The following is a 26,846-nucleotide window of genomic DNA, read 5'->3' as shown; positions in this document are numbered from 1 at the left end:
ACTCAGCGTGATGCCCTACGTGTCCCTGCCCCTGGTGCTCGACAGTTGCCTGAACCCATTCATCTACGGCTGGAAGCATCCTCACTTCAGGGTGGTCATCGCCTGCATGTTGCGGTGGCGTTGGCGTGATATCCCGGAGCCCTCCCGACTGCTGGCACGATTCCTCGCCCGTAACAATGGTGGCATACAGACGTCTCAGGCAAATAGCGTGGCAACGGGATGCGAATCACAGAGCCAAAATGCCACCATTGAGACCAACAATTGATAAAATGCATGTGTCTCCAAAGTATATGTATATTGTCTTTAATAGTTGTATTTTTTCATGGTATTGAACAGGGAGTTTTGCTGTATCATTGATATTGAGTCTAACTGTTATTGAACAACTAAGCAGAATTCATCTTATATCGGTAAAACTTAAGCACTATGAAGCACTTTCAAAGGCGATACTCTGTTAAACTGGTTATTATATCCCGGATAGTTTCCGTTTCAGTTTCAGTAGGTTTTATTTCTCCACTTGTAAGTAACAGAAAATAAGTATAACAATATCAAACATATTATTCTCAGGTCATGAAAATATAAATAAGATTTCACATAACAAGTATGTAATCACGTGAAATAATACATTAATTTGATTACACATCTTTAAGAGCACATGTGGGGGAGACCGTTATCAACAAGCGAATGGCTTGACTTGGACAACGGTCTCTGAACCTATATGCCTTGTAACTAAAGGACTGAATATTGTGGAGAGTGTGTCAGATTCAGCCGAGTTTCATAATATGTGGTTTTGAATAAGAGATTGTTGGCCTACTTAAAGTGGATCAGTGGAAGTTAGAGTGGATCATTATTGTCCAAAATAGAATGGTGATTTGACACGGCGGAAGATATCACTGGTCTTTATCATTAAGACCAGGCGTCCACTCGGGCGCGGACAAGACGCGGAAAGTAAATTTAGTAATTCCACACTCATTCGGCATCCTCTCCGCACGTTCTTGAAATAGTCCGTTCACTGTTCTAAACATGTTCGGGCGTTTCCGCGCCTTCGGAAACGTCCGAAGTATTCCGGAGTATTTCGCGCTCTTCCGGAGTGATTCCTAGGATACTCCTAGGAATGTCCCAGGACAAGCCGAAACCCGAACAACCGACAACCCGAAGGCTGCGATTAGCATATTCCGGGGTATTTCGCGCTCTCCCGGAGTGATTCCTATGATACTCTGGTTATGTCCCAGGACAAACCGATTCGCACAATATTTCTACGTCTGATGCGGACAGCATGCCGAAATGACAGAATTTGCTTCCGCTTCCGCAACCCTTCCTATAGGCTTGTCCTAGTGGACGTCAGCACTAATGTCATACTGCCATCGCGCCAGCAAACGCCGTATTTCAAGATAAGCGCTGTTTATTCGTTGAAGTAGATTACTCGCTTACTTTTATCAAAAAGTAAAGCTGTCTTTGTTGTTATAAATATGCACTGAAAGGAAATAAAGCACTCATCTCACGTGTGATAGGTTGGCCACATGGTTCGGAATATCAATATATTACGTTCGGCAGTGTTCGGAGCGGCGCTGCTTGTTTTCTACAGAATGACATGTGTCAATATGCCTGTAAATGTGTAAAAACTATTAATCGCTAAGACGTTGAATGAGTTATCATGCAATATTCAGGCTACAATCGTTTCATATTGGATGTGTATTTTCCTCTAGTCGAATGCTAATGTTCTTTTATCCGGAACGCCAGAACGGTCATGTAGAGCAGATTGTATACCATTATGAAACTGTGCACATCACAGTGGATCAATTAAAAACAAACGTCTTTAAATTTTGCTCTCTAAGGTCTGTACTGATGTTCAAACTGATTAAAAAAATGTTTCTAGAAGTATTTTGCAAATCACGTCTGTCTAAATAGATATCATCATGCCATGGGCTTATAACGATCACTTAAAACATACTTTTTTGAATGACGTTCCTGTACATGATTATGTGTAAGTTATCCCTACTGGACGTCGAGCATTTTAAAGCTTTTAACGATCACTCATAACGTACTTTTCTTTCAATGATGTTTCTGTACATAATTATGCGTAAGTTATCCTTACTGGACGTCAAGCTTTTTATAGCTTATGGGGATCCACACAGAATGTATAATAACATTATCATGTACAAACTGTGTGCATGTTTGTGTATAATATATGTATAGGCCTTCATGCATCTTTTTAATAAATCAAATCAAAATCATATCAAACATACACTGCGCGTTACTGTTGTGCGTACTTTGGTGGAAGAAAGCTATCTATGTCTGGATGAAGTGCACATGATGTAGCTACAAAAACAAACAAACACACACACACACACACACACACACACACACACACACACACTTAAAACAACACTCTTGAAACCACAATCCAAGAGTTCCACTGTTCCAGTTCCGTTGTCAAAACAGTAATGCCAATTTCAATACATCTGGCATTGCCTATTGGTAGACTTTACCCATCCCTGGAAAAGAACTTTGACACCAAGTATTCGTCCAGTACGGTCGAAGATTGAAGTTCAAAAGACTGGAGTGGACAATGGATAGTGCAAGGAGGGTTTTCTATGCGTATTGCGTAAGAATGCCATCACAGTTTAGTGTCAAGGCTTTCTATACTTTCACTCCGCATTTTAAGCAGGGCAGGCATTAACTCAAAATGCAATTCAGTATAAAGTGTAACTTATAGCCTTACCCATATACATTAAACGCATACAAAGCAGTGCTCAAAATTTTCTTCTCGAGGTACACCTCACTGTTAACAAAATCAGTTCACATTATTTTGTTCATTGAATACACTTTCATGCCTGACATAACTTTTATATTCCTATAACACTGGTCATTCTCCCATGAACTCTTTGTTGACACCTTACTGTTAACAAAAGTTAAACAAACTCCTTTCACGTTATTTTGTTCGTTGATCATGTACTGGTAATGCCTGACATCTTTTTTTTTTTCTATTTCCTCGCTGTCAACAAAATCAGTTCACATTATTTTGTTCGTTGTACATGTACATGCTGTTCATGCCTGATATAATTTTCTTTTTCCTAACATTGATTCAAATTGTTTTGTTCGTTGAATGAGATTAAGGCTTTGACACATAATTTTTGTTCAAAACTCACATTACGAATAAGGGTATACAAACAATCGGTAGAATGTAATTTACTTTCACTCATTCGAGCATCCTTAAGGACTGTAATAGGGTACGGAAATGCCCAAGTAGACACCAGCACAGCCGTCGTAAGATTGTGTGTGTGTGTGTGTGTGTGGGTGTGTGTGTGGGTGTGGGTGTGCAGTGACGGATCCAGAGGGGGCGCACCGGGCGCGTGCCCCTCTTTATCAATGTTGTTAGAATAAAAGTAATAAAGAGAAAAAAATGAGATAAAACCCGGAAGCAGCACCAGTAATATTGCTTGCACCGCCCCCCCTCCCTTTACGGAATCCCTGGATCCACCCCTGGTGTGTGTGTGTGTGTGTGAGAGTGTCTGCGTGTGTGTGTATGTGTGTGTTAAATGGTTTTGGCATTTTATGAACATATTTGTCGTTGCAAGTAAGACTTAGGGAGTAAAATCATTGGGTTGTTGGGCTGGTGGAAACAGAAGCCGAGTTCACACGTACAAAATAGCGGGATGACGATCGCGCTCCATATCTTGAGATTTTTTGCGAGCGTCCACACGTACCAAATTAGCGGGATAGCGATCGTGCTCGGAATCTCGAGTTTTTTGCAAGCGTCCACACGTACTGAAGTATCCCGCTAATTGCCGATAGAGATAAGGGGGGTTCACACGTACACCAATTAGCGGGATACAAATCTCGAGATGTGCATCGCCATCGGTATCTCGAGTTTTTTGCACGTGTGGACAGAAAAAACCCCGATAATCAGCGGGATAAGCATCGCGATGCTAATCCCAAGAAATCTTGCGCTAGTTCATCAATTAGCTTATCCTGCTAATTATCGGGGTTTTTTTTCTGTCCACACGTGCAAAAAACTCGAGATACCGATCGCGATACAAATCTCGAGATTTGTATCCCGCTAATTGGTGTACGTGTGAACCCCCCTTGACAGTAATGGGGAAAGCTCATTTTTTGAAAACGTATAAGGCTTTGCCTAAACTTAATTATATTCCTTCATCTTTAGTTGTTCCGAAGTTGGTATTTATAATGGATGAGATTTATAAATTTTGTTTTGAATTCATATGGAGTTAAGGACCGAACTAAAAGAGCGACTTGTTTGCAGAATTACGGTGCATCGTGGTGGCATGAGGAATTCTGAATTATTTGTGAAAGCCCAAAGGGTTATGTGGTTAAAATAACAATGCCTATTTCTGTACTATGTTGAAAGGAAGATGGATTGGAAAATATACTTTGAGTTTTGGTTCAGCATAAAAGGGGAGGAGTTAATGTTTCTGTGTAATTATGATGTAAAATAATTGTTTTAAAGGTGCCTCCATTTTACTTAGAAGGTCTGAAGGCATAGCAAGATACGGAGAGAAATAGAATTTTTTTGGAAGGCAAAATCAATCAATTTTTTTTTTTATAATAAAGAGTACATTTTTCAAAGGTAAAATCATTTCTTATGAAGATTTATTTGTCAAGACTCCTGAAGAAGGCGTATTATTTAGGACGTCGACAATTTTCGTTGAATAAACTCATGCTTAATTGGTCAAAATGCATTGCCAGTTTGTCTCTTCATATTTATAATTACACGCACACACACACACACACACACACACACATATATATATATATATATATATATATATATATATGTGTGTGTGTAATATTTAATCATATATATATATATATAATTATACGTATTATGTATATCGATAAAGATGTGTGTGTGTGTGTGCGTGTGTGTGCGTAATATGTCTCTCTCTATTATATATGCATATACATGCCATTTGGACTTTCGTGTTGCTGTGTTTTGATTTGTTTACCCTAGATATTGCCCTGACCATAATGACCATAATGACGGGGCAACCTCGAACGTCAATTACACCGGTCTATCATGATTAGGAAATGACGTACGCTATACCATGCACATGGTGGGACCAAAACGCCATGCAGTACTACAGAATTGTAGTGTGATCCAAGGTTGAGTTAACTGCAATTTTGCAATGATAAGCTCTGGTTCGTTAGTATCAGGTTATTCCTATGTCAGGGGCGGGAGGATATTACCCTTGATGTATTTCAGTTACAAGTCGAAGGAATTTGTATTTTTCATTTCTCAATATGACACTTTTTGTGGAATTCTAGAAACAGTGAAAATTTGATCAGAATCGGACTAAAAGTAATGAAAATTTTAAGGATTCGCTTATTTTTGCATAACAGTTCTAGAACAGTCGATATGAATGTTTATATGATTGAGCTGGTGCTGTCATCACCTCGCAATTTTCCATTGATCGTCTACAAAAAAAGGACAAAAATTCAATTATTCTATCATTTAAGTGTGAAAGGTAATGCTATTCCCCGTTGAACAAAGTATGAACAACTTTGAAACAATGATGAGTCATATACTAAGATTTGAGACTAGGACATTATTGCGTTTGAACGAAAAGCGGGGAAATTTCAAAATGTTATATATAAACTATATGGCAAGTATGGCAAGAAAGGGGATGACATAATCACTTCACTATTTTGTATGAATATTCATATTGACTGTTCAAGAACTGTTCCGTGAAAAATTGGCTTAACTTCATCATTTCATAACTTCCTTAATTTTTATTGTTTTGTTGAGAAACTGACTACCTTTCAACTGATCCAGAATTCCCATTGAACTATAGCTCCACGGGGAAAAAAAGAGGAAAATAATAAGTACAAATCCTCGAAAAAACGACAACACAGATATAACTGTATCACACGACCAGCTCGTTCATTATCACGAAGGTCGCTCGAATCATTTCTTTGGATATGACATTCGAACACGTAAATTTATAGTATTTCAGAATACTCCACAACCCATGCACGTATTTATTCAAGGGAAATAGATAGCGAAATCATGAGGATGGTTTTTCTGTTTGTGTGTTTCCATCCACAACCATCCGGACGCATCACAATGAGAATGTGACAGGATAATTATAGCCATTAGTCTCCTCCCACAAATCCCACAAATATTCAATGTGACTTGCCCAAAACTTCCCCGAATTTCTACTTCTTTCTTTCCTTTTCTTCTATTGCAAAGCGCGTAATGTTCCAGATATCTCTTTATTATCTAATGTTAATCCATATTCATGTGTAAAATTATAAAATTCACACCCTCAATTTCGAATAGGTACATTCATGTTCTCTAGGAATTTTCTTCAACTGCAGACACACAGTTTGTTTTGTATGTATGTATGTATGTATGTATGTATGTTTGTTTGTTTGTGTTTTTATTTGATGTGTGACATACCAGTTATGAACAATTGAGGAGGAGGGTCGGGAGAGTGGCTATTGACATTAAGATAATCAGATAGAAATTATATTTTAATTCTTCGTAAATATTTACTTCTGTGATAGCCTGACCAATGTCTAATCTTATATATCTCATAGCTTTCATTCCAAGGTCAACGTGATATCATGAAATGATTATTCAGCAATTGCTATATCTTTGTTTTCCTCCAACGAGATCAACTCTTAAGGAGCAAATACAATCAAATCTAAGACCAAAGTGCAGCTCTAATTAGAAATTAATAGATCACAATATGTCACCTTATCATGGAATGGTCTGATATTTGATTGCTTGACTATTGGCTTCGCAATCTCGCTGATCAGTTTGGGGGAGAACAACGCGTTTTAACGCCGTCCAACAACAGCTCTGAAGTTGAATTTAATTCATTTTTTTTTCAAAAGAGCTAGTAATCGACGATGAAGTCTCTTCAGTGTTGGAAGATTTTGATGATCGTTGAAATATCATGCATCTTGGCAGTGGCACGTGGCCAAAGTAAGTATTTTTCGAGGGGCTAGGGGCAGCTCATGACGAGCGTAAACGACTTTTAAACGCCATGTTCAGGTATATATAAAGGTAGGCCCTATGTATTCGTGCAAATCGTCAGAACGCCAGATAGATCATTTTCTTTAAATAACATTAACAACGAAATCCGTTTTTCTTGTTCATTTTTTAATTTGTAGACTTATCAGAGGAAGTCTAATTCGAAGGATACGAGAAATCCAAGGAAGCGTGTTGTAAAAAAGAAATTATACTAAAAACATTTAAATATCGTATCTTCAAGCTATTTGCTTATTTGATGACAACCTCCTGCATTCAAATCCAACAATACATACCAATGTAGTCAGATAGCTGTTTTTCCACTGTCTTGAGTAGCTCCCTATCGACTTTTTTTCCATTTCTTCAATCTGTTAACAGTCCATTGTACACGTAAATTTCAGTTATGTTCAGATGTACACATTGCATGCCTTTTTGTGTTTGAAAAAAAAATGACTGTTTATCATTTCATTTGTAATAATGTATTCAGTGCAGAAGATTCTGAACAGCTTGAATCGAATTGTATTGAATGGAACCTAGAACCTCGTTGGTTGTGAAGATGAGCTGTTGTAATGTGTAATCTCTCTGTGATTTTGTGTGTCATTTCTGTGTCAATCGGAGCAATGAAGCGATGTGGCTGCTACGTAATGGAGGTCGATATATCTTTTAGCAAGCATTCAAGTGCAAAACTATATCATTATTATGATGTGTTCATGGAGCCATAACAAAACAACAACAACAACAACAACAACAAAACCCACCGTAATTTCAATGAACACTTCGCATACTCGTTTGATGACTTACAATAAGCCCTGATCACCGGTTAGCAATATGACAATGAAATTGATATAGGGAGATTCCCGTCAGAGCTTCCCTTCTTTTTGGTCCCTTTTTGGTAGTTTTCCTTGAACCTTACAGAAGTCTAGATTTAACTTATTGCAATACCTAACAGTTTTTATTCTGTAACCTAACCCCCCCCCCCCCCGCACGCCGATTCATGCCAAGAGGAAATTCTGTAATGAAAACACTTTGGTGTGAATTAAACCTCTTGTGGTGGAAACGATATTGGTAAATACCCTTCAAAACCCCCTTTTTAGTCGAAAGGTTATGGTAAAAATATTTCCCTAAAGTGATAAGAGGTTTAATCATCCGTTCATCCAGCACGACAATGAAAAATCTATTCCAATGTTTGAGTATCCATTGAATACGTTCTGCTCTGTTACGCATGGACGAATGTACAAGGAGAATGAAAATTATAGTACGCATAGTTGGTTTGTGGCAGTGATGAGAATAGCCTTCTCTGTCATTACGCATGCGTATTAGGGTCTCCACGCTATATAGATAGATGAATCCAACTTCAGAGCACTGTAACTTATGGGCCCAAATTCACGAAGGTGGTACAAATGAAACCATGGTTTAAACCACGGACAAAAACCATGGAGCGCCAAGTGTCGCACGGAATATTTCGTTACGAAATTGGTCATTTCGTTAACGAAATTATCATATCGTGGACGAAATGTTCATTTAGTTACAAAATTTTGTCATTTCGTTACAAAATAATCATTTCATCGACGAAATGACTGATTTCGTAACGACTTATTCCATGCTTCACTTGGCGCTCCATGGTTTTTGTCCATGGTTTAAACCATGGTTTCATTTGTACCACCTTCGTGAATTCGGGCTTTAGTGTCCGTAACTGGGGGGGGGGGGGGGGGGAGGGGGCCTCCCAGAGAAGAATAAAAGCACTTTTGATGAGTTATGAAATGAGTTAGTTGTGTTGTTATGTCGGTGCATACATTGTCATTGTCTTTTGTTAGGCTTACTTAAAGACCACAGTTAGAAATTACCATAAAAAACAGTACCCACACCGAATTGGTCCTGTTTACCTTTGGGAGCAGTGATCTAAAAAAAGTTAAAGATATCATATTTGATGCATATGTGTAGGTCTGTTGTAACACAAAACATCCTACCATTATAAAATTTTCGCAATAAAAGCCTAATATTTAAGGAGATATCAGCATTTTTCTCAATAAACCATACCTGTAGACGGTTAAGTCTGGAAACATTTTTATTATACTCTTGTTCACATTTTGTGTATTTAACAATATTCAACACGATTATATGGATTCATATTTTTACACTGGTTGTTTCTACCCCAAACTCACATTTTAGAACTATTTTAAAGCACTAATGCTTGGTTTTAATTTCATCTACAATTTTAATGGTAAATTATGTCTTTAACGGATCCTAGCGTTTCCAACGGATAGTCAGTTAGCGCGGTGTTTGATGTGTATGAAGAATTAAGAAAGAAAATCCGTTATGCATTTCTATATCATATGTGTATTGGGACCTATACCTGGTGCACTCCAGGAGTTTTGTCAGATTTTTCCCCCTGACAAAACTATTAAAAGCTACAGAAATCCTCGCATCTGATTGGCCGAGAGCAAATAATTATTTGTCCGACAACTTTGTCGTAGGAAAACGCTTCATGAAAATCCTAATTTCCCCTTGTCATGCTTGTGTCATATTCCTGCATGTGTAGTGCGTCCTCATCTTTGAATGTCACTGTCAATGTAGCCGTACCGAAGGTCACAAGTAGCGTTGGTAAAGTCCCCTGAGTAATGAAAAAGGTGCCTTCAGTGGCAAGAAGAAGGGATAAAAAGACATTTACATCAGCCTCTCTTCTCTCTAGATTCAAGGTCGTTAACTTTAACAATTATGGCTCCATTTGAGCGAAGAAATCTTCCTAGTTGAGCAATGATTTGTGTTTGTTTGGATCCACAGCATCATGATTCTAAATACTTCCTTCCTGTTTTCTGTATATTAAAAACAACAAACACAACCCAGAATCCAAGTTGAATGACACAATTCCGCCAGTACCTCATTCTTCCGCTTTCAGAAATAAACTCTTGCATAGTCAAAAAAAAATACCCAGTATGTTTGGCTTCCTGATATTATTTGCATATAACAAATTAATGTCATTGCAAACTCATTTCTATTCTGACACACACACACACACACAAAAAAAAAAATGTTTGTCTTTATTATTGATTTTTTTTTGTGGTGGTGGTGGTGGAATAGGAAGTTGTTTGCCAAATTTTGATAAATCAAATAATATCCCAACAGAAGAAAAAAAAAAAAGAATCTTCCCTCCACTTTACTCGTTTTCCTTCTCAAGCCATTGTATTGAACAGTATGTTATAAACTGTTCTCTAGATGGATTCTTTTTCTATTTTTTTTTCTGTTTTTCGCGTCACTTTCACAATGACACTGTACGATGACACTCTACATGGTTTTTGAAACAATTTAGCTCTGGTTGTTTTTTTTTTAAGAAGCAATAAACATTACAGTAATTGTTTTTGTTTGTTTAATAGATACTTTATTTTCTGCAAATCAATAAATCAATCAGCAAATCAATTATATAAGTCACATAATCATGAACATGTGGGAAATATACAAAGTAATTCAAAACAGAGTCGTTTGACTTGCATAAATAACGATATAAAAGGAAATTAATGATTAATATACAGTATGCATGTCTATGCCGCGGGGATTTACAACAACAATTATAATTAAGAAGCGATTATGCAGAGGGCCGCCATTGTAAGCATAGCTTGAAAAGATGGCCGGCCCGAGGAAAAGTTAGGAACGTATTAGATTCGTAACAATACAATACAATACAAATTCCTGCTGCGAAGATAGCAGGGAAATAAACTCTGATTTGTGATGGTGGTGAATGTGCGTGCATTCAAGTGCTTGAAAGTGCACAAGGGCAGATAGGCTAGATTATAGAATAATAAAATTGGTTTGCTGGAAGAGGGAACGATATGCGATGTTGCTATTGGGAGACCAACATTAATCATGTAAATTATTTGTTTCTAGTTCGTATTTGAAGTATACTGTAATAAAATGTGCTTCTTTAAGTTTGCTTTGAATGAAAACAAGGAGGCACATTGTTTCAACTCCTCGGGAAGAGTGTTCCATGTATCCGGACCGTGATGTCTGATCGACTTTTGAGCAAGTAGAAGCTTTGGATTACTTAAATGAAAATCATGGGAACGACGGGTTGGGTATGAGTGAATATGGTCATTGGTTACTAAGGCATTATGAAAAAATGGTGATAAGTTTCGAGTGTGTTTGTACATAAATATGGCAGTTAGGTATAAATGTTTATCATGGGCCTTGAGAGTTTTTAGGCGATAAAATATGGGATCAGTGTGAGCCAAGAAATTTGAGTGTGTGCATATACGAAGAGCCTTTTTCTGGAGAATAAAAATTGTGTTCAATTTAGTTTTGCTACAGTTGCCCCATACAATATTGCAGTACATTACATATGGTAAGAATGAAGTGTTATATAACATTATTAAAGTTTGATCATTAATTAAGTACTTTATTCTCCTTAAAACACCAGTTGCTTTAGATATTGCTGTTGTAACATTCTGGACATGAGTATTCCAAGTTAGATTGCTATCTAGGGTCACTCCTAGAAACTTGGTTGAATGTTTCTCAGCAATGTTTGTATCATCAATAGAAATACTTTTAGGAAGGGTGGGTTGGGATTGAAGAGTATGAAAGTGTATAAAACATGTCTTATCAATATTCAATGAAAGCTTGTTACTTCTAAACCATTTCGAGATGTTGCTTAATTCCATATTTAGTGTATCAACCAGTGTTGCAATGTCCTTGTGGGAGTAAAAAAATGTTAGTGTCGTCAGCAAATAAGATGAAATTCAAACGAGGAGAGGAATTGATAATGTCATTAATGTAAATCAAAAAAGTAGGGGCCCGAGGATAGATCCCTGAGGGACACCACATGACACGTTAGAATATAATGAGTGACTGGATTTAAATGCAACATATTGTTTGCGATGACTTAGATAACTTCTGAACCACGACAAAGTAATCCCTCTCACGCCATAATTATGTAATTTTTCAAGTAAAATGTCATGATCAATAGTGTCAAATGCCTTACTAAGATCCATAAAAACTCCAATTTTGTGCTCCTTTTTAGTAAGCGCATCAATAATATTGTCGACAGGTTTGATTATAGCATAATCGGTAGAAAATCCTTTTCTAAAACCAAACTGATTCGCATTTAATATTTCATTTTCAATAAACGAGTAGAGACGCTTGTAAACTATTTTTTCTAAAATTTTCAACAGTACAGGTAACAATGAAATGGGTCTATAATTTTTCATCATTGATGGATCTTCTCTTTTATAGATGGGGATAACTTTGGCGATTTTAAAAGAGTCTGGATACTTGTCGTTAAGTAGGGATAGATTGAATATAATGGTTGAGAGGGGCTACATGCTAGGGGGTAGATTATTTTTTTCAACAAATTCACCCTGAAATTATCAGGCCCACAGGATTTAATACATTTCAGAGATCGAACAGTATCAATAATTTCAGATTCATTAATTGGAGTAAAACACAAAGAATTTTGATTACTTTCAGGTAAATATTCCTAATAATTTTTGATATCATTTATGGGAATAGATGCTGCTAAAGAAGGATCAACATTAACAAAAAAATTGTTTAAAATATTTGCAATTTGGTGAGGATTGGTAATGACATTATCATTATGGGTAATACTATCAGGACATTCCTTAGGTTTCTTTTTGAGTATTTCATTAACATTCCGCCAAAGAGCACTTTTATCATCCTTGTTAGATTCGAGTTTATTTGAAATATATGATTTACATGAAACTCGAATTAAGGTAGTTAATTTGTTTCTATATGTTTTATACCTTTTCACGTTTTCAGGAATGGGTTTTCTCAGAGATATTTTATAAAGACGGTTTCGAGTAAGAATGGAATGTATAAGACCTTGGGTAATCCAGGGTTGCCGAGCTCTTTTTCCTTCCATTTCTTTTGGGAGTTAAAGGAATATGTTTATCATAATAATCTAATAGTTTTTGTAAAAAACATTTCATAAGAAGAATTGACATCTTGGAGTTCAAAGACGTCATTCCATTGTTCTTCGAATAAATCTTGATTCAATGAATCAATATTTTGTGGTGTTTCGTTTCTATGCATTTTCAAGTATTGTTTGGGTTGGCGGCGTATTGGGGTTGTTACAGATTTTTCGTAAATCATAAAGATCGGTAGGTGATCGGATATATCTAAATAAAGAATGCTGTTCGTGCAGGTTTCAGTAATAACATTAGACAATATATTATCTATTCATGTTTTACTATGGGTGGTGGTGTTTATTCTGGTGGGTTTATTAATGTGGGGATGCAGTGAGTTGGAAAGTAATATGTCATGGAAATGGGTGGGTTGTAATAAATCTATATTGTAATCTCCCATCAAAAAAAAAAATGATTTTCTCTCTCCAAGAATTTCATTAGCACATTCGTCGAAGTTGTCAAAAAAAGATTGAAAGTCATTTTGTGGAGGACGGTAAATAATACCAACCAACTATAATATTTTTCTCATTATCATTTAAGATTTCAATAAATAAACTTTCTGCCCCCTGAATATGCAAATCAGTTCGAATTTTAAATTCAATTTGATTATTAACATACATGGCAACCCCACCTCCTATGCCACGCTTTCTGTCATTACGAATAAAATTGTAATTTTCAATGCCAAATAGGTCCGGGGAATTGGTGTGCAACCATAATAGTCAAATACTTTGCAACCAAGGTCTTCTTTTTCGAGGTTTTCCTGACAAAGCAACAGCAAACACATACACTGCAAAAAGTCCGGTGTTAAATAGTGAACACCGAGCTGGTGTTAAATTTTCGGTGCTCATTTATGGTGTTAAATTAACACCTCCGGGTGTCATTTCCAAATATAAAACTGTTTTTTGAAGAGTTTCTTAGTAACTGCACTTCTTGTCGATTTTTAATTTAAACAAGACGATCAAGAATTTTACATTAAAATACTAGATTTTTGAAAAAATGTGAAAATAAATTTACACCACAGTAACACCAGCTGGTGTGGTCTCTTATTGAAGCTGGACGGGTGTTAAACCATTGATATTAACACCAACAAATATCAAATCAACACCATGTGGTGTCATTTTTTAATTAACACCAGTACAGTGTCAAAATATCACCAGGTACAGTGTCAAATTAACACTACGAAGTGTCAAGTGAACACTTTTCAACACCATCACAGTGCATTTTCTACACCTGTGGCTGTGGTCCTCTATTAACACTTGATCGGTGTTAAATTTAACACCCATGGTGTTAAATCTAACACCGATGTTTTTACAGTGTAGGACCTAGGTTATGCTTCACTTTAAGATAGACAGTGAGCTTAGCTTACTACAAGGTTTCAGGGAAATTTTCCATGACTTTTTATTATTAGTACACAGCTGAAACAGTTCAATTGGAATGAAACAAAATAATTTAGTAAACATTGTAGTGAGTGCCGCCAAAAATATGCATTGCTGAACTCATTATTGCCCATCAGGGACCATGCGATATACATATTCATGGGAGCCCTCCCGCCCCCCCCCAAAAAAAAATAATAATAATGATAACAATAATACAAACAAACTAACAACTAACTTAATCCTGGTTACGATGTTGATTTTGACCTCCTCATTTTAATTCAATTGAATCATTATTCAATTTGAATATGCTTCATTTACATCCAACTAAAACAAACTGTAATACAAAGTACAAATTTGTCAATTTTCGTTGAATAATTTGAAAGCAATATAGGCCAGAAGGTATAATACATTACGGATGATTATGATATATAACGAGAAAACAATGGAAACTTTACAATGGTAAAAAAGAATAAGTAAAGCGATGTACAAGAGTGATCTACTTAAAAGCGGAGATTGTAAGACATGGAACACTCAGAAAAAACAACAACTAACCAACAACATATCAACAACATGAAATCATATGCAAAATGTAATCTAATTGCGTACCGTTAAAGCATATGATGCTAATGATAATATAGAGCATACTTACATCGTAGACATGCAGTACTGTACTTATTTTAGTGTACAAGAATAAACCTCATCACCAATCTCCCCATCAAAGTGCCCGACTTCTGGAACGCTCAGGCTCGGGCGAGCATCGACCAGGCTCTCGACATCCAGCCCAACACGAACCAGGCCAAGAACGTGATCGTGTTCATCGGCGACGGTCTGGACGTGTCCACCCTGGTGGCGGCCAGGATTCGACAGGGGCAGCTAGTCGGTGGCGACGGGGAGGGGAATATGCTTCCGTGGGACAAGTTCAGCCACAGCGGCCTGACCAAGGTAATGATGAGGCGCTGGAGGAGGATTTAAGGAAGATGAGAAAAAGAAAAGAGGAGGCAGACGGTGGTAAGAGGAGGGAGATTCATTTGATTTGATTTGATTTGATTGAATATGATTTAATCTAATTTTATTTGATTTCATTTTATTTAAATCAATTTAATTTAATTTAACTTAATTTCATTTCGTTTGAATTTACATATCCAAATGATGAAAAAATACAAAGTATAACAGTAGTCATTATTTTAAGTACAGACAGGTGCAAAGGTATATAGGGATAGTAGAATGAATTCGACACAAATACATACACGGGGTAACAAACAGCCATATTATATGAATAATCGAGAGCATCTACACCTGCATATACAAGCAGTACATACACATGGTAAGAGAAGAAAGACTTTATTTCATTTTTTCACTTCATTTCATGTAAATCTACATATTCAAATGATTCGAAATCATTACAAAACTTTAACAATAATCACTTGTACAAGCAGGTGAAAAGGCATAAAGGCACTGATAGGGATAGAACAATAAAGTTGATTCGAATACCTACATGATATAAACATCAAACAACCATATCATTTAAATAATTATGCCTATCTAAACCTACAAATACATGTAATACATACACATGATAAGAGGAGGGTGACTTCATTTCATTTCATATATTTTACATATGCAAATAATATAAATTATTACAAAGTACCATTGTATGATAATAATCATTGTGCCATCAGGTAAAAAGTCATACAGGGATAGTAGAATAAAGTGGCTTTCCTATTCATAATTATCCTTCACAGGTCCCCCCCCCCCATGGTCCTCAACCGGGATCATCACTGACCCTCCTCTAGCCTTTTGTCTGTCCACCCTCCTGCTTTAATCCCCCTCCCTTTATATCTGTTGGGCTCCTTGCCAATGACCTCCAACCCTTCCCATTCTGTTAGGATCGAAAGCTCAGGCCCCTTTCGACTCCATTTTAGTCACCACTATTGGATAAGCAGTGTTCAGCAGCCTTTTTTGTTTTTTTTTTTTGGCTGCACTGAAAATATCGTAAGATAGATTTGATTAATATCTACACTTGTGCATATTACGAGAGATTAAGAGTCCACACCACAGAGAAGCAAAGAAAGACAAGAGGAGGTGTAATAATATACTCACTATGCCTATTAAACTCAAAACAACCTCTCCCCTTTTTACACAGAACGTTTTCATCGACGCATTCCAATACAAACGCTTCGATGATCAGCGAGATGATGATAATGATGATGATGATGATGATGATGATGATGATGATGATGATGATGATGGTGATCATCATCATCATCATCGGTGGCGACGGGGAGGGGAATATGCTTCCGTGGGACAAGTTCAGCCACAGCGGCCTGACCAAGGTAATGATGAGGCGCTGGAGGAGGATTTAAGGAAGATGAGAAAAAGAAAAGAGGAGGCAGACGGTGGTAAGAGGAGGGAGATTCATTTGATTTGATTTGATTTGATTGAATATGATTTAATCTAATTTTATTTGATTTCATTTTATTTAAATCAATTTAATTTAATTTAACTTAATTTCATTTCGTTTGAATTTACATATCCAAATGATGAAAAAATACAAAGTATAACAGTAGTCATTATTTTAAGTACAGACAGGTGCAAAGGTATATAGGGATAGTAGAATGAATTCGACACAAATACATACACGGGGTAACAAACAGCCATATTATATGAATAATCGAGAGCATCTACACCTGCATATACAAGCAGTACATACACATGGTAAGAGAAGAAAGACTTTATTTCATTTTTTCACTTCATTTCATGTAAATCTACATATTCAAATGATTCGAAATCATTACAAAACTTTAACAATAATCACTTGTACAAGCAGGTGAAAAGGCATAAAGGCACTGATAGGGATAGAACAATAAAGTTGATTCGAATACCTACATGATATAAACATCAAACAACCATATCATTTAAATAATTATGCCTATCTAAACCTACAAATACATGTAATACATACACATGATAAGAGGAGGGTGACTTCATTTCATTTCATATATTTTACATATGCAAATAATATAAATTATTACAAAGTACCATTGTATGATAATAATCATTGTGCCATCAGGTAAAAAGTCATACAGGGATAGTAGAATAAAGTGGCTTTCCTATTCATAATTATCCTTCACAGGTCCCCCCCCCCCCCCCCCATGGTCCTCAACCGGGATCATCACTGACCCTCCTCTAGCCTTTTGTCTGTCCACCCTCCTGCTTTAATCCCCCTCCCTTTATATCTGTTGGGCTCCTTGCCAATGACCTCCAACCCTTCCCATTCTGTTAGGATCGAAAGCTCAGGCCCCTTTCGACTCCATTTTAGTCACCACTATTGGATAAGCAGTGTTCAGCAGCCTTTTTTGTTTTTTTTTTTTGGCTGCACTGAAAATATCGTAAGATAGATTTGATTAATATCTACACTTGTGCATATTACGAGAGATTAAGAGTCCACACCACAGAGAAGCAAAGAAAGACAAGAGGAGGTGTAATAATATACTCACTATGCCTATTAAACTCAAAACAACCTCTCCCCTTTTTACACAGAACGTTTCATCGACGCATTCCAATACAAACGCTTCGATGATCAGCGAGATGATGATAATGATGATGATGATGATGGTGATGATGGTGATCATCATCATCATCATCATCATCATCATCATCATCAGTCATCACAACACCATTTGTCAGTCTATTTTGTAAACACACAATCATTATGGTAACCGATCCTTCACATCATCATCTCACTGTTTGGAATTCATTATCCCCATACAATAATTATTATGAATGATTTAATCTTTCCTTGATTTCTTTTTTTTTTTTCAAGAATCCTCTGAAAACCCACCTGTTAAGCCATTAATGATTGCATAGTTTATGTCAAGCGCAATATCGAATTAGTGATGATATTATGTGTTCTATAAATATGAATCATTATCATCACTACATTTCGTGTTCATTGCCCTGCAGACATACTCGACCGATCAGCAAGCTGCCGACTCGGCCAGCACTGCCACCGCCATCTTCGCCGGAGTGAAGACCAAGAACGGCGTGGTCGGTCTCGACGACAACGCCGACCGCGGATCCTGTCAGACGACCGCCGGCAGCGAGGTGTTGTCCAACCTTTATATGGCGCGAAACCAAGGTAAGCAGATCTACTTTTTTAGATATACTTCTGTCGAGGATCGCTGGACCTGTTATGCCTTTCTGTCCGTTGTATTGTCTTCCTGTCAAGTTAGTCTTGTCTCATTCTGTCTTGTCTCTTCGTCTCCCTTTATTTGTTTCGTCGTCCCATTCTCGTTTAACAATGTTTAATGTTTAGTCGCGTGTGTATGTGTGTCTGTCTATTCACTCTCTCTTCTTAGGGGGCTTCCAGACATTTTTTTAGACTTTTTCCCCGACACTTTTTTCTTTTGTGCATCAGCTTATTTTTCTATTTGACATTCTGTAGCGGAGGGGCCCACATTCTACAAGCTTTGTCTTTTTAGTGGGTCCCTCCATTTTTCAAAGTTTGTGTATTGTTATTTCGTCTTTATCACTTCAGTTCTCATGACAACGTATTAGTACTACAAGGTTCCACAATCATATTCTTCTCAGTTTACTTAGTTTTTCTTAAGTAACCTTAATCTCTGTTACCAAGGAAAGTGAAATGTCTATGTTCTTTTCGAAAAATGAAATAAATTTGAATTGAATTGAAGCCCTCATTCAGCTCTGAGGAGAAGCAGTGTCATGATGATAATTATGACTGTTTACATTTATACAGATAATGATAAGAGGTGATGAAATGATAATGAATGCTTATTTTTAGTAGTAATTGCACATATAAGAAAAGCAACAGTAGTAATGATACAACATTGGCCATTATGAATACACAGACGTGCAAAATACAATACCATGCAAAAACATAGATTATATACAGTGTAGGCCTACGTGTCTTTTGTGTGTATTATGTAAATGTGCACGGTTTGCGCTTTTCCACCATGACGTGATTTGAACTCTAATCTAATGCTGTCATCAAATAACGTTTTCTGTGTGTGTTCGTGATATTGCTGACTTAACTCTTGATCAAAGTGCATCGTGTGGTCACCTTATTTCAACCGAAGGAAAAGCTACCGGTTTCGTCACAACAGACAGCGTAACTGGTGCTACGACTGCCGCCCTCTACGCTCACTCACCCGATAGGAATTGGCAATGTGACGCCGACATTCCGCGAACGCAGACCGACTGCGAAGACATCGCCCTTCAACTCATTCAGAATAATGCCGACATCAACGTAAATCAGAAAATCTTGACTCAAATGTTCATGCCCCCTTTAACTGAATGATTGTCTGAATGACAGACTAAAAACATACGTAATTATTAACCATACCCACTATCATACACAGCGGGGAGGAGGGAGGGGTACTGCTCCCAGCAGGAAATTTTCAGACTAAAGTGTGCCTTTAACTCACGAATGCTTGTTTTCAAAACATATTTCTACATGATTTTTTGAAGACGTCTTTCTCGTAGAGGGACTTGTATTCTACATACACTTGCAGCTCCTCCAATGCATTTCCCATTTAACCCATTAGTGACAGAACCGCCCGAAACCGCCTGTCAGTCTTTTTTAATAGTCTTAAGCTTTCATTTTTCTTTTTCATTTTTGCGGTCGGCTACACGTCACTTCCGGTTGACTGGAGTGAAAACAAACAGCTTGCAAGCGCTAAGCCTGCATAATGCGCATACTGCATGCTGTGCATGTGCGACGCCATGCGTTGCTATAATTTATGTGCAACTCTACGCAGACATGGGGACTGTTTTTCATTATTCATTTTGTCATTTGTACCATCATTCATGAGATACATGCACCATGTCTTGCCAGCAATATTCTAATAATCTGGATCCTGTCGATCGATCGGTCCCGGTACGATTTGCCAAGTTGAAGGCAGTCGGACTGGACCTGTGCCCGTATGAAATCGCGGCAGGACTCTGGATCAACGACCCGACAAAATGGCCAGATGTGCACTAGAACCTCTTTGAGTAGGCCCTACCCCGATATCTACGCTTACTTAGTACATGTACCTCATAGAAACTTCAGGTAGGTCTATTAGTACTGTAGTAGGCTTAGAGTAGGGCCTAATTTAGGGTAGGCCTATAGGGCCTAATCCTGCCGCCCGCCGCACAGCTACATACAGCTTGCGCTAGCGCTATCCTCGCGGGGCGCCCCGGCAGAAAACACGTACAGCGTTACCACTCCAGGCTCACGCGACTGTTTGTTTTCACTCCACCGCTATCCATGACCCCGTGACACGCAAAATACCCGGATGTCCGACCATGAGAATAGATTATATAACTATCGAATTTGAAAGAGGTCGAAGGTCAACAAAAAAATGTGTGAATTACTTCCCTAACACACCATTCTCTTGGTAAAGTCTCAATAGGCTTTGAAATAAACATAACTTATGATAATAAAAAATAGACATGCAGTGAGCTATTTTGAATGAAATGGTGCTGTACTTTCAAGGGAACCTTAGGTCATTATAATAATCATATACAGAATCTTCAGTTCCCAAAGGGTTGATTTTGCAGGTGATTCTGGGCGGAGGCAGGCAAGATTTTCTGCCCACGTCCTTGGAGGATCCTGAATATTACGACGTCATGGGCCGGAGGGAGGACCGAGCTGATCTGATTAGCCAATGGCAGGACATGAAGGGCGCCACCAATAGTCGATATGTGTGGGATTACGACAGCTTCCAAGCAGTCGAGCCCTCTTCCACCGATTTCCTCCTTGGTGAGCTCCTCTTCTACGTCTCCTCCTCCTACCCCTACCACTGCTCCTCCTACTAAGCCTCCTTCTCCTTCTCCTCCTCCTCATACTCCACCTCTTCCTCCTTCTCCTCCTCCTCCTCCTCCTCCTACTCGACCTCTTCCTCCTTCTCCTCCTCCTCCTTCTCCTCCTCCTCCTCCTCCTCCTACTCCACCTCTTCCTCCTCCTCCTCCTCCTCCTCCTCATCATCATCATCATCATCATCCTTGTCTTGTGTCTTGCAGTCTAATCTGTCATGTGCAGATTGACAATTATATAGTCAAACATGTCTATAGCGGCCACCCGAGGCCGTTATAGACAGATGGCCAATGTAGAAAGATGACCGCTTAGACAAACTTGACTCTGCATTGCAAGCACAACAAAGAGCTTTGTGACTTTTTGCAATTTGAAATCGGACACAGCCAATTGATGTAAGAAGGTTCAGAAATTTGAAAGTTTTTTATAATCTTCATTAGCTATGATCTTGCAAGCAATTACATGTTCAATTAAGATGAGGACACTGTCATTGGCCCAAACTTCTCTGTTGTTGATTTACGTAAGTAACAAGGTATCAGATTACATTTCCTGAACAATGTTTTAATGCGCAAGATGAATTTTCTAATCTAATCTATTATATTAAGGAAATTTAGGAAAAGTAGGTGCACTGACAAAAAGGAGGGATAATGACATCATCACTTCGTCATCTCATGATAATGTATTAATTGTTTTTGACAAACGTCTTTATTTCGCAAAAAAAAAAAACACATTGAGGTATGTAATTCCACAAAATCATTATCCTATAACTTTTTTTTAAAAAATCCATCGCTTGTAACGAAATTAAAGATCCTTCTAAGGCTTTACTAGTTTCTTGATATTAATGTCAGCATAGAGAGCCACTTTAAAACCAGCTGCTGCGATCTGGCTGCGCAGGCCTGATTAGGAAGAAGGTGGTTAGTTGAGTAAAAAGACGAGAAACTGATTTTATATAATACAAATATAAGTTTCAGAATTACACTCCGAGAAAAAAAAAGTTCAACGTTACATCTTTACCAGTGTCACACTAGAAACACGTTTACGGGTGCAACTTTGCCCCATTTCAGATTGGAAAGCTGTTCCTATTGTGACGCTGGTCCGAAAGGTGCAAATTTGCACCCGTAAAGGTGCTCCCAACGGACACACGTAAGGATGCAAAATTGAACATATTTTTCTTAGAGTATAGTTGATGAAAAGGACAGAGATAAAGATAGTACACAGAACGGGGGGGGGGGGGGGGTGTGACCAGGAGAGAGGGAGAGAAAAAGCTTGTTCGTTCTGAAAAGTTTGTGCCGCCCTCTTGCATGACTATGACGTAAAAGGTATAAAAAGTGACAACAGGGCACCATGGAAAAGTTTACTCTTTTGTTCTCCTTGTATTGTTTTGAGTCTTTGTCAGTGTTTTGGAGTCACAAACTCCCGTAATTAGGTCGCTGTCACATGATAGTGTAACTTTGTGCAATCAGATACTTTGAAGGGGAGTGCCGCAGTATACATAGCGCAATGATTCTGTTAAATAGTTGGGAGTCTTGAGCTGAGGCTAAGGTGCTGATATTGGGCGAAGTCCCGTTTATCATCGACGCAGACATGACTTCGCTCATTGTTTGTTGGCAAAACAAATAAAGAATTATGATCGACTTTAGCTCTTGGTTGGCATAGTACCACGATGGCTTTCAAAGATAGCAATTGTCATGATAGTATTGACTCTGGGTGTAATTGTGAAAACGATAATACACCACACTCAATAAGTGAACCTTGTCCCCATTATTTGAATCGAACAATACAAAAACAACATTTCCTTTGTAGTCGATGTAAAGGAGGAGACAGGCAAGCACTTAAAAAGTCCTTTCTTTTTTTGCGATGAGACCTATCTGGGCCAAATGGGCAGTCAAAGCAAAGTTTCTTGAAATTTATGTTAGTGGAGACCAGCGTTCTAAAACTATTAAAACTGCTCCGACAGCTGTCTGACATGGAAGCCGCTTCAGTTTTGATGAATAGCGATATCATTATATGGGAATGAGCAATCCAAATTGATAACAAACTGTGGCATGTGCAGTACATCGTGTGTGTGTGTGTGTGTGTGTGTGTGTTTTTAAATATACAGCCTTTATACTTGTCGCATCGGAAATGTAGCTCTCTTTTGATCCCATGCGCATTTTTCTTTTGACACTCACGTATCCATGGTAACCCGATCCCAAATGCAATATTGCTTTAGCACACGTCATCGATTGTCTTGAGTTTGGACGTGACTGAGATAAGACAAAAATGAGTGATATAATTCAGATTATATTACAATTACCAATACTAATACAATTTATTGTATATAAGCATACACTGTACTTTACGATGGGCATAGCTCCTCATGTCATACTCCCCCGCGCGCACGCACACCACAACAACCCACTACACTGGCAGGACGACACATTCCGTGACTTTTCATCACGCGCGCAGATTTCCAATATGGCGCCACCTGAACACTTTCTTTTGAAAGAAAAAATAAAAATCACTATTCTTTGATATAGGCAAGGCTTTAAAACTGTAGAGTCGAGTGGTATATTATGTAAACAGTCATCGTAGTGAGAAAGAATTCACAAAGTTTTTCTACTAATTCCATCTCAGATCATCCAAAATCTGAGATTTGGTTGTTCATAGTCTTATATAATATTTTGAACAGAATTCGTTATACTTCACCTGAGTAAGTGCGATTTGCAATAGGCCCCCAATTCCTTGCCTTTTTTTTTTACTTGTGTTGAACGGTATGCATCTCTAGTATATACATGTGATGGTGTTTTGTTAGACAAAATCTATACCTTTTTATATTATCTACCTTCATTTTTCATTTTGTGATTTCACAATCAAACTGATTCATGATATCAGGTCTGTTCGAACCGGGCAGCATGCGGTACGCCTCGGACCGACAATCCGACGGAGCGGGCGAACCCTCTCTGGCTGAGATGACAGAAAAAGCAATCGGCATTTTGCAGAGGGACAGCGATGGGTTCTTTCTTGTGGTAGAGAGTGAGTGCCTGCATCAATTTATACTTTGATATTTTCATATTTTCAAACAGAAGTTCACCCTCCGTCTTGAATGAAAACTCACTCATCATGCTTGTCTGGGTTTAATCTGTCAATATGAATTATTGTGCACATAAAATATCATGCGCCCTAAAAACTCAACACAGTCATTATCACTTTCATCCTGTCATCATCACTTTAATCCCTAATATCTATCATACAAATTATGAAATCACTGTACGAAGGTCTAGTCTCGTTTCAGTCCACTGACTCAATGATCCGGGAATCGTCTGTTCAATGTTTCGACAGGTGCTTTGATTGACAGCAGCCACCACGAGGGGCGGGCTTACGACGCTCTTGGGGAGACGCTGGAGCTTGCTGATGCGGTCACCATGGCAACGCAGATGACTAGCTTCGAGGATACGCTAATCGTCGTCACTTCCGACCACGCCAACACGCTAGGAATTATGGGATATCCTACCAAGAACAACCCGATTCTCGGTGAGCATTCTCATTAAAGCAGCGTTACCTATAAAGAACTTCTAAGTAGTGAACAATCTTGCATTTATATAGGCATCTAAGATAGTGCAACAAAAATGACGTGCACTATTTGCAAATGCCCATTCATGAGAGCAAGCAAACGATTAAAAAGCAATATTTTGAATTCAGGAGCCCAAAGGGTTGGTTGTAAGGAAAGTATAAGCGTCTGATTTTAGTAAGAGAAACAGAGGCAATAGCTATGATGTGGAGATGTATTGTGTTCACCATAACATGTATATATTCAATGTAAAGATATAGAGGTGTTAAAACGAAAGATATAACGAATAACAATGTTGTAGATAACGGCGGCAATGGCAGCTGCATAGCAATAATTATTATAAGGATTATTATTATTATTATTATTATTATTATTATTATTATTATTATCATTATTATTATTATTATTATTATTATTATTATTATTATTATTATCATTATTATAAGGTCTTATTTACCCAGGGTGCAGCCTCTTCAGTGTTGCCACTGCTCTACCAGAGGGCCCTGCTATTATTATTACCCTAGCGTTGCCAGGTACCCATTTATACACCTGGGTCGAGAGGAACACAGTGGGTAAAAACATCTTGTCCAAGGACATGAGCACTGGGCGGGATTCGAACTCGGGTCCTCCGAGCGGGAGTCGGAAGTCTTCATCATCAACATTGCCATAAAGCAATATTGTTTCAAACATGTTTGGAAGCACATAACATAACATAAGAGAATAATATGTAGGATCAAATGTTTGGAAAAACAGTAATCATCACTTGCCCGATCTCATTCATACCGCATGCACGTTACCTCTCAGTCTCGCGTTGCTCATTCCGTGTACATTCCGTTGCTAGGCGTGGTCGACAACCCAGAGTCAACGGACAGGGTTCCTTACACTACCCTGACGTACCTGAACGGACCGGGTGGAGAGGCGGTAAAGAATGCATGGAAGGATGGCTTCGTGAGGCGAGACTACAGCGGCGTGGATACAGGTTCAATAAGTTCAAGATTTCACTAGCATATATACAGTACACCTGTATTCTCTTTAAGAAGTTTGATTGATTGATTGATTGATTGATTGATTGATTGATTGATTGATTGATTGATTGATTGATTGATTTTTTTTTGTTTCTGAACTTCTTTTTCATTCATGAATGTAATGCAAAGCCAATTGAACGAACTAGCTGAGCACAGTGCTATTTGAATCTGACAGTTGAAACAGATAAATGATTAGTTCAAATATCCAACATCATTTCATCACAATAGGAAATGAAAACAAGGAGGTGTTATTCTATGCATATATGCAAACATAAGATTGGAATTACAGAAAATTGTAAACTTGATTCTCAGTGCTTAACAGTCAGAGTGTCGATTTACATTAGATGGTATATTGAAGTAAAGATACACATTCACGCCTGCAAAAAGCAAGATACAGCGGAAGAAAAAGAATTAAGATCATAGGCCTACCTTGAAAAGTCTTCCTGTTGTCATAAAGAGTAATATCACCTGATTCAAGAGCAGGTCTGATAGCATTTTCCGTCTTTTATGGTGACTCATATCACTTAGGGGGAAAAAAAGAAAAACCAAACAAACATACATACACTTACTATTGTCTAGTAAATTCTTCGAAAATACAGCAAAAGACTTTATGTGGTAGCATTGCTATACTGGATCGACACACAATATACATCGTTGAAGGTTCTGACTTTGCGTTCTAACTTTAAAGTGTATCCCCTCTTAAGATGCCTATCGAATTCGTGTGAAATTTTCGCGCGCTTAAATATTCATCAACACCAGTTTTCTGTTGACATGGTATTTGAGGATGAGAAATGTTAATGAGAAAAGGTACGAAAAGACTATCACAGTACAAAGGCGGTCAAAAGTCACTTTAATCAACTCCATCAGATCAAGTTGCATCTGATTATTTTCTATTTTATTTTGTGCAATGTTAATATCATCCATTTGTCAGACAAAAATAAAATGAATTATTTGTTCTATGTACTATCCCAATTATAACCAATACTCCAGAATCACGCGACTGGGTTCAAGACGCCGTCATACCTCTGGCCGCCCAGACTCACGGCGGAGTGGACGTACCGGTGTACGCTCAGGGCCCCTGGTCCCACCTCTTCATGGGCGTGCATGAGCAGAATTACATGGCCCACGTTGTGCGCTACGCGGCTTGCCTGGACAACGGATCGAGCAGTGCTTGCTAA

At 38.0% G+C, this 26,846-nt stretch overlaps 1 protein-coding gene across 1 annotated transcript; it reads left to right on the top strand.

Moving 5' to 3' along the window:
• Positions 1 to 10: 10 nt before the first annotated feature.
• Positions 11 to 26,846, top strand: LOC139724394 (alkaline phosphatase-like). Its single transcript, XM_071635539.1, has 9 exons — positions 11 to 199; positions 14,961 to 15,221; positions 18,243 to 18,417; positions 19,376 to 19,545; positions 20,841 to 21,042; positions 23,968 to 24,108; positions 24,415 to 24,606; positions 25,485 to 25,622; positions 26,659 to 26,846. The coding sequence occupies exons 1-9, from the start codon at positions 11 to 13 to the stop codon at positions 26,844 to 26,846; spliced, it is 1,656 nt and encodes a 551-aa protein (XP_071491640.1).

The sequence above is a fragment of the Diadema antillarum genome, unplaced genomic scaffold, assembly GCF_040938485.1.
Source record: "Diadema antillarum isolate AM-2024a unplaced genomic scaffold, OU_Dant_1.0 scf00000212, whole genome shotgun sequence".
In the NCBI taxonomy this organism is placed as follows: Eukaryota; Metazoa; Echinodermata; class Echinoidea; order Diadematoida; family Diadematidae; genus Diadema; species Diadema antillarum.
The sequence above is the reverse complement of the archived record's forward strand: the minus strand, read 5'-3'. Positions and strand labels throughout refer to the sequence as shown.